A 9,808-nucleotide genomic window follows, 5' to 3' on the forward strand; every position below is an offset into this window, starting at 1 on the left:
ATGACCCCAGGGTCCTGGATCTCTGTTCTCTATCTCTCTCAAATAAATAAATAAATAAGTGGAATCTTTTCAAAAAATAAAAACATTTGTGTTTTTAGGACAACATAGTGTCATAGGACACTATGAAGAAAATGAAAATCTAAAGAAAGGGGTGTTTATAATTCATATATCTGATGAGTCCAGTATCCAGAATATATAAAGAACTTTTACAAGTCAACAACAAAAAGACAATCCAAGTAAAAAAACTGGCAAAGGACCTGAACAGATATTTCTTCTAAATAGTCTTAGATCTCCTCTCTGCTCTACTAACACAAACTCCTCTGGTGATCGCCTCTAGACTTAGGGCTTTAAATTCCACCTACGCAATGACGATTATCAAAAGAACACCTCTATCCCTGACTACTTCTTAACTCTAACTGCTTCTGTCCAGTAGGCTGCTTCCTTGAAATGCTCTAGACTCTACCCCATGCACTGCCTTTGTCGGGTCAATTCCTATTTCCCATAGATTTCAGCTCAGATGTCACTTCCCAGACACCCTGGAAGAGGTCGTGGTCCCGTGCTCCACCAGCCCTTGTCCCCTTTCCTGGAACTGCTTATATAACTGACTGTCTTACAAAAGAGACCATGAGCTATAAGAGGGATGGGGCCAAGCTGTTAGAATACGGGCTCCATATCAATGAATGAATATCTGCAGACCTCCCTCACCTGCATGACTTGTCACATGCTTGTCTCTTTGCTTTTGAATGCAGTATCTGCACCCTCAGTCCACCGGGCAACTCCCACTCATCTGTGAGGCTCCCACATTTTCTTTGATGTTGGGGGGCAGCCAGTCCTCCTCCAAGGGCCCGCCACTCCACCTTGCCCAGCTCCCATAACAGCCCAGTCATTGAGCAATTTGGGAAGCAGGTTCTATGTCTTACTCCTTTTGTATCACCAATACCCAGGGGCAAGCAGAAAATGCTGAACACTTAGACGGTGTACAGGAAAATGAAAGAATGACTCATTAAAATTAAATATTCTACTCGAAACCCCCTCGTCTTCTCCCTTTTCTTCATCTGCTGTTTTCCATGCACCCTTTCTTCATTTATTCAATGGATGGTTAGCAAGTGCCAGGCATTATTGTGACAATGAGTATCCGGATGTGGACGCGACAAATTAACACCTGACCCACATTCCACTGAGGAAATACAGAAAATGACCATGCACAGAAACAGATAACAGGAGTGGACATATGATGACCCGGTGGCCAGAAGTGTTATCATGAAATTAAATAGGGGTGTGGCATAGGAGGGTGAGTTGGTAGGCAGGGACAGAGATAAGGGCGAGGCGGTCTTGAACACAGTGTTCACGAAAGACCGTTCTTAGGAGGCAATTTTAAATGAAGACTGAATGATGAGAAAGTCCATTATATCAAGATATGGGGGAAGAGTATCTCAGGAACCAGCATGGCCTTGGAGACGATAACAAAAAGAAGGGGACTGCTGCCCAGTGAATGAGGGGGAACGAATAGGAAATAAGTCAGAGGGGTCAGTGCCATGCACACAGACCTTCCTAAAAATAATGGGTCATGGTCAGAACCAATGGATGGTATTCCAATTGCAACAGGAAGTTACTGGACATTTTCTAAGTAGAGGGAGGATGTGAGTGGATTTAAGTGATGACTCTGACACTATGTAAAAAATAGGGTCTGCGGGCAGGGACAGGTGTGGGTGGTGGAGCAGAGCATGAGCAGAAGCAAGGAGACCCAGCAGAGGCTGCTGCCGTGGTTTGGGTGAGCAATGATGGCGGCTGGAAGCACGTGCAGGGAGTATCTAGAGTCTGCGCAAAGGCAAAGCTGTCACGTTACTGCTCAGTGTCGTGGAGATAGTCAAACTAGAGGTCACACTGATCTGGGCTAGACCCTCTCTGAACCTTTCCTTTGTGACCTGAAGACAGGAATAAAAACAGCAGGTTCAGAGGTTCTTGTGGGGGAGAAATCAGACAAAAAACATCCAGCAGTCACGAACCTATCAAAAACAAAACGAAAGAAAAAATGCATCTCCATTTTTAGTGCTTTCTGGATTTCAGAATTGCAGACCATTTATTGGTGCTCCTGGTCTGCAACTCTGAAATCCAGAAAGCACTAAAAATGGAGATGCATTTTTTCTTTCGTTTTGTTTTTGATAGGTTCGTAGCCCCCTGTCTAGACCTGAGCTGACATGAGCTACTTATAGTTTTCATGATACTTTGTTATTTACGTATACATTCCACTTCATAAATTGTTTTATTTTAGAGGGCTGCCCCCCAATTCTCCTGAGAACATTCTGTAATAGATAGGATTTATGCTGGCTTATCTTGCTAAAATCCAAAACTCTCTGAATACCAGAACATGCGTGGCCCAAGGGTCGTTGATAAGGATCTTTAGCTATGCCATTATTTTTAGGAAACAGTGTCATTTACTTTGGTCACAACCGTGAGACCATACATCAGGCTGGGAGGGGATCACAGATATCAGAAGAGCAGTCACAGAAGAACCCTTAGCAACTATATCCTGAAGTTCTATCATCCACTCTAAGCCCCCGGCACTTTTAATGTTAAGTAACTACCGATCATCAGAAGGACAAGCCAGTTCAAATTTAAGTGAAATATATGTGCAAACTAAGAAAGTGCTGAATTAACATGTTTGAAAAAATACTTCCAAGTCTGGGAAAAAAAAAAAACCAAAAACATCAGGCTTCTTTTCAACTACTGTCAATAAATCTTGTTTTGATTCTCTGTTCTCATTTTCCTAAAGGAAATATCCAGCAAAAATCACTAGTGGGTGTCATGTGTCCACCTTCTTCTTCTTACTTTGTTGCCTCTGTCCCTTCTGGCCAACTACCAGCTCCTTGAGGACCCCGCCCCTTTCAGGTCTTGCACCATGCCTGGCCTACAACATGCATTCAACTAGTATCTGAGTGTTCAATGAATGAACTACAGGTCCAGAGTGATGGATCTTCAGGTTCAATTAAGCAAAGTGAGGAAGACCATAATCTGCCCCAAATTCTAAGCTCTTGACAGCAGAGTTTACCTTTTAGTTCTCCTTTGGGAGCCGTTTTGAGTACTAAAGAAATCACAGTCAGCAGGAAGTCTCACTATTCTCTAATTCAAAAGGGAATTTAGAAATTGCCATTCATTAAACAGATATTTAATGAGAACTTATTACTACTAGGGGTTGGGGTGGTACCGGTGCATGAAACCCTGCCCTTGTAAACTTACTAGAGGAGGAACACAGACAAATCCATAAAACAATGTCACTGGCTGATAACTAGTGCTGGAAACTGAAGCAGAGAAAGGGTGAACAAGCAGGGAAGGGCGGGGTTTCTTTTACACAGCTGGTGGTTCAGAGAAGGAGGCTTTGATTAGATGCCACTGCCAGAAGTACAGGGTAAAGCAAAAGAATGACCCAGGCAGGCATCTGGGGGAAGAAAGAGCTTTCCAGGAAGGGGAAACAGGCGTGCAAAGGCCCAGAGGCAGGCATGTACTTCCCAGTATCCCAAAACAACAATGAGGCCTGTCTGGTCACAGTGGAGAGAGCAAGGAGCTTTGTCTGCACCATGTACTGATTTTTTTTTTTTAAAGATTAATTTATTTATTTGAGAGAGAGCACGGGCATGAGCTGGGGGGAGGGGCCAGAGGGAGAGAATCTCAAGCAGGCTCCTGGCCCTACTTGGTGGGGGGCTGGGAGGCTCCAGATGGCTGGGGTCTGTGCTGCATCTCAGGACTCCCAGATCATGACCTGAGCAGAAACCAAGAATCCATGGCTTAACGGAGCCACCCTGGCACCCCCACTGCCGGAAATCTGATGAGATGGTGAGCTACTGGGATGATCGGAGCAGAGCGTCCTGTTTTGACTTAAAGGACCCCCTCAGCTGCAGCGCTGAAAAAAGATATGGGGGATAGGGTGGTACGGGTTGGGGCGGGGGTAAGGGGTGGCAGGGGGTGCGCTAAGGCAGGGCTATTGGGAAACAACCGCAACTGTGTAGGCAGGAGATTTTTAGCCAGGGCCTATTTAGTCAATCCATGGGAAATCCAGGCCTCCAAATTTCCCTTCTGTCACATTTCCCAACTTACCTGTTTTCCGCTAGATCCCCCGCCACTCGCCACCCCGCCACTCCAGCTGGGGAAATTCGTTACTTGCTCTTATAGAAATTCCTCGCGAGGCGGGGGGGAATGGCTTTGAGACCCCAGTGCGCTGCGCGATCGTTTCCCGGGCTCTGGCAAGGGCCCCGCACCTAGGCTGCGGGCCTCGGACAGCGCTCCCGCGCGGCCGGCCACGGGTCGGGGGCCTCTCACCCGCGTCCACGTCCCCGGCCGGGACTCGCCCTTGGCCGCGCCCGCGCGGTCTCCCCTCTCCGAAGGCCCCCGCTCTCCCCGCACGTCCAGATCCCCACTCACCCGCACCGCCGCCGCCTAGTGCCTGCGGGGTCCCGGCCGCTCACTCTCGCTTTCGTTTTCCCCGCCGGCTCCGCCTTCCGCCGCGGCCGCTTCCCCCCCACCTCCCCCCTCCCCCGGCTCCGGGATCGCGCAAAACTGAAACCGCGCTTGGAGTTCGCGCTAGGCGCGCTGGCACCCACGTGTTGCCCGGTGGCAGCCAGGCGCGCAAGGAGCTTCCTACCCTCCCACCCGGGCTCCCGCGTCCGTTTCTGCCCCGCCCCCGTGTGCGAGATCCTTCAGCTGTCCGGGGTGGGGGGGGTGGGGGCGGGGACGAGCACAGCCAGGGCCCTCAGCGCCGGCGATCGGCCAAGGTGGACATTATCCGCTCCATTTCACGATCAAAGAAACTCAGTAAATTAACTCGCCCACAGTCCTGCTGCTCGTAAGTGGCAAAGCCAGGATTCAGCTCAAGGTCAGGCCTGTAAAACACCAAAGTATGTCCCATTTTCACCCTGCTACCTCCTCACTTTTCCAAGGCTGCGGGGTGAAGAGCCCCGGGGACATAGCCCTCCTTAGGTCAGTTTCCACCCATCCGTTCATCCATTCAACAGGTACTTGCCAGCGCCGTTCTAAGCACCAGCCACCTGCTCCCTGTGGGGCCGCGTGGAGTTTTCCTACCAAAGCCCCACTAAGTAGTCCTCGATTTGTAAGAAACAGACACGGTGATTGAGGAGTGCTGAGGACTTACAACAATACTGAAAAGTAGCTGCCATTGCTATACCTATTTAACGGATGAGAAAACTGAGGCCTGAGGCACAGAGACCTTAACACAGTCAGGAAGCAGGAGAACTAGGATTAGAACTAGAAGTCTGTACCCTCAGCATCTTAGCTAGAGCGAGGGAGTGCAGTGGTGCCGAGATGGACCTCAGATATACGTTCAATATTTGGCTTCGGCTCTAGGAGTCCCTCCCCACTTCTCGCCTACATCCCCCAGAATTTCAGGCTATCAATGGCTAAACACTATATTTCCTTTTTTCTTTCTTTTTCTTTTTCTTTTTTTTTTTTTAAGATTTTATTTATTTATTTGACAGACGGAGATCACAAGAAGGTGGAGAGGCAGGCAGAGAGAGAGGAAGGGAAGAGCCTCCCGGCAGAGCAGGGCGATGCAGGGCTCCATCCCAGGACCCTGGAATCACGGCCTGAACGAAGGCAGAGGCTTTAACCCACTGAGCCACCCAGGCTCCCCAACACTATATTTTCTCTATAGAAAATGTCCTGGGCATGATTTAAATTCCACAAATGTGAAGTACTGGTGGAAGGTTTGTAAGGATGATAGGAGGTAGAGCCATCTTTCTGGGGAATTCCAGACAACAAAAACCCCAGAAATGGCAGGAATCTACAAGAGACCATTTGCCAGTTTTGTGGGTGTGTGGTGGCTGTGGCTGCAGCCATGGCAGTATCAGCGACAAGTTGCATTTAAAGAAAGGAAAAGACAAGCTCTGTCAACCCACATCACTGAGCTGGTGGAAGGTTCCCTGTGACCAGGTGACTGAGAAACGGAAAGCTGCATACAGCACAGTACACTGGCATTCATCAGAAGTGGCCTGATGTACTACACAGCCCCTCTGCGAGGTGGCCCCTCCCTAAAGGATAGTGGGAGAAAGGAAATCCTCCCTGTGGACAAAACTTTGAGTAGTATGTTTAGCTGTCATGTGGAAAGAGAGGAAGCTAGTGGCTTGGATAAAACCAGCATCTAGCAAGTTAGCTGGATAGTCAGAGATTTGGAAGGAACAACAAGAGGATGGGTGATAAAGTGACCTGAGGAAAATGATGTGGGTAGACCAGTTGGACACAGAATAGGAGCATATTGTGAATGTTCATTGAAGGCATCCACTTCTGAGGAGGCGTTTGAGAAGCAGGTGGGCAGGAAGACTTCTGTAGACATGGTCAGTCTTTTCCCCGGCCACGCCGGTACTTGTTCAAGGAGTGAGGAGACTGTGGCAGTAGGAACATGTGATGTACGTGAGTTCATCAACATGAAATTCTCATCAAGGCTGATCTGGCTGCTGAGCACCCAACATTCTCACATCAGGGACCAACTCTGGGCCCCAGTGGAGAACACCATACACCAAGGGAGACCAGCCAGCCACTTTGTGGCAGACAGGTAATGCCAGGACCCTTCCATCAGGGAGTGGGCAGGGATTTGCCCTCTGGGCATTGAAACATTTAAATGCAGATATGGATTTGCTTTTCCTTCCAGCAGTGCTTTTGCCAGCATCAACATTGGTGGACATTCTTTTTTTTTTTTTTAAGATTTTATTTATTTATTTGACAGAGAGAGATCACAAGTAGGCAGAGAGGCAGACAGAGGGGAGGGGGAAGTAGGCTCCCTGCTGAGCAGAGAGCCCAATGTGGGACTCGATCCCAGGACCCTGAGATCATGACCTGAGCCAAAGGCAGAGGCTTAACCCACTGAGCCAGCCAGGCGCCCCTGGTGGACATTCTTAATACCTTGCTCACCATCATGATATCCCTCACTAAGAGACCCATTTGACAGAGGAAAAAGTGACTGCCATAGGAGTCAATGACTTTATTATGAACCTCATTACCCCAAGCAACTGGCCATATTGGACAGTAGGGTAGAGTAATGAGGACTCAGCTATAGCCCCAAGTAGGAGACAGCACTTAGCAAACTGGGTGTGCTGCCCTTCATGGGTAATGTATGTTCTAAACCAAATTGTTATTTTTTTCATGGCCAGGACACATGAACTCAGGAAACAGTAAAAGTGAGAGGGTCGTGTCCCACAATTAAACCTAGTTCAGGACACCTGGGTGGCTCAATCGTTTAGACATCTGCCTTTGGCTCAGGTCATGATCTCAAGGTCCTGGGGTCGGCCAGCGTCAGGCTTCTTGCTCAGCGGAGAGTCTGCTTCTCCCTCTCCCTCTGCCCCTTCTCCCAGCTTGTGCACCCACATTCATGCCCCCTCTCTTTCAAATAAATAAATAAAATCTTTTAAAAAATAAAATAAAAAAATAAACCTCGTTATGTACTTGCAAAATAGCGCTTCCTGTTCTATGACATCAGGCTGTGTTTCCACTAGGGGACACACAATTCTTTGAACAGGAATTTGAAACTGCATCTGGATAGTGCAAGGATCATGATGTCATCAGTCCAGCAAGGAAATAAGGGGGTTACCGAACTGGCTGGGTGAAACGATAAGGGAACATAGTGATATGGCCACACAACAGAGTCAAGGACAAGCATATCTTCAACCCAGGAGTTCCTCCAAAGTTGCTTCTAGTAATTCCCTGCTCAGTGTTACATGTTAATGGAAATCTATAGCTGTTCAACAAGGCAGGGCTGTTTGGGGCTCCAATCCTTCAGGATTGAAGGTTTGTGTCACCGTGCTGGCTGGGAAGATTTCTGAGGGCAAAGAGAACAATGAATAAGGAAGTAATGAACACCAACTACGGTCTCATTTCCTATTGCAATAAAGGACCATAGAAGCTATACATTTTTCTTCCTTGCTTTGTTTTTGTAGGTATTAATGAACTTCTTTTAATTGCTTTATCCTTTCCTTTTATATGAGATTTGCTGCTGGTGGTTAATGTTATAAGATAGTCTTTAGGTTAGAGTGTCTGAATGTGGAATTTGTGACTAAAAAAGAAAAGGAAGGAACATCACATAGCAATGGGTATAAAGATTAGAGGGCAGGATAAGCATGTTTTCATTTGAAGGAATGGGAAGTCTTTCTTCTTAAGTGGGAACATAGTTCTGTTGTTTGCTTGAAAGTTTATTAGCCGAAGCAGTGGGCTGCACTAGATATTGTTAATTTTTATATAGCTTTCATTCTCACTCCCTTCTAATGTCTCCCTATCCCCTGGGTTATAATGTATGGAAGGTTAAAATCACATTTTCCAGATTTCTACGGAGTTAAGATTCTGGGCATCATTTGAGTTCTGCAGCGACTGATGAACTGTGGTGCAGAACTTGGAACATGGAAGGGAGGAAAAGGCCATCCTTCCGCGATGAGCGAGCTGACAAGGAAGCGTCTGTGCTCAGTGGTATGTACAAGAGCTGGACTCCAGTTTCCCTTGTCAATTCTCTGAGGGTATGGGGCATCTGTGGGGACAGCAGTGGTGGCAGCAGCGGCAGTGAGTCCTGAACTCTGGATGGCAGACACAGTAGGATCCATTCTGCCATCCCTTCCAACACACACGCCTTCGTTTCCTACTACCTCCTTATGCTCGACATTCTTACAGGGTTTGTGTTTCCAGTACTGCACAAGGAGAAGCCTCCCTGGAGATGGAGCCTACACTGAGAGAGTAGAGCTGAGAAGTAAAGATTAAGAATCAGGTCCTTGAGCTCTGAGCTCTGGATCAAGCCTCACCTGATCCAGACACATCTCAGACCAGTCCGCTGAAAGAAGGCCAGTGCAGTCAGTTAAGTGGCTGACTCTTGGTTTTGGCTTGGGTCATGCTCTCAGGGTCCTGGGATTGAACGCTGTGTCAGGCGTTGTGCTAAGTGGGGATTCTGTTTAAGTTTCTCTCTCCTTCTCCCGCCCCTCCTTCTGTGTGCGCTCTTGCTCTCTCTCTCTCTCTCTCTCTCTCTCTCTCTTTTTTAAAGATTTTATTTATTCACTTGACAGACAAAGATCACAAGTAGGCAGAGAGGCAGGCAGAGAGAGAGGGGAAGCAGGCTCCCCGCTGAGCAGAGAGCCCGATGCGGGGCTCGATCCCAAGACCCTGGGATCATGACCTGAGCCGAAGGAAGAGGCTTTAACCCACTGAGCCACCCAGGTGCCCCTACGCTCTCTCTCTCTCTTAAATAAATCAATCAATCTTGATAAAAAATAAATGAGGGGAGTGCCTGGCTGACTCAGTTGGTTGGGTGTCTGACTCTTGGTTTCAGCTCAGGGCATGATCTCATGAGTCATGAGATCCCGCGGTGAGGGCCTCCCTCAGCGGGAAGTCTGCTTGAGATTCTCTCTTTCCCTCTTCCTTTGTCCCTCCCCCACCAATAAAAAAATAAATCTTTTTTTTTTTTTTTAAGATACTCATTTCTATTTAGACACTTAAGGACACAGTGTGGTTTTTGCCCAACATCGCATTTCCAGTACAGGGCTGCACATAGTAGGCACTCAGTAAGTATTTATTGAATAAATTAGTGAATGAAGTGACTTTCTTTTTTTTTACCAAGATGTGGTTTTTAGAATATTAGATCAGGTAGGATGCTTTTGATATAATAAACATAAAATCAAACACAAACTGGTTTACAGTAGAATGCAGAGAGAGGAGAATTCTTTTTTTTTTTTTTAAGACTTTTTAAATTTATTTGGCAGAGAGAGAGAGCACAAGCACGGGGAGCAGCAGGCAGAGGGAGAAGCAGACTTCACCCTGAGCAGAGAGCCCG

At 47.5% G+C, this 9,808-nt stretch overlaps 1 protein-coding gene across 4 annotated transcripts in view; it reads right to left on the reverse strand.

Annotated features, from left to right (window-relative positions):
• EIF2AK2 (eukaryotic translation initiation factor 2 alpha kinase 2) overlaps nt 1–4,509 on the reverse strand; it is a 28,427-nt gene extending 23,918 nt beyond the window's left edge. For 2 of the 4 annotated variants that reach the window (XM_045979012.1, XM_045979011.1), the window contains exon 1: nt 706–902. In XM_045979012.1, coding sequence (XP_045834968.1) covers nt 706–887 — 182 coding nt within the window. In that variant the 5' untranslated portion in view covers nt 888–902. The other 2 variants (XM_045979014.1, XM_045979015.1) reach the window with 2 other exon arrangements.
• Nucleotides 4,510–9,808: the final 5,299 nt, after the last annotated feature.

Source organism: Meles meles, chromosome 15, assembly GCF_922984935.1.
Source record: "Meles meles chromosome 15, mMelMel3.1 paternal haplotype, whole genome shotgun sequence".
Classification (NCBI taxonomy): domain Eukaryota; kingdom Metazoa; phylum Chordata; class Mammalia; order Carnivora; family Mustelidae; genus Meles; species Meles meles.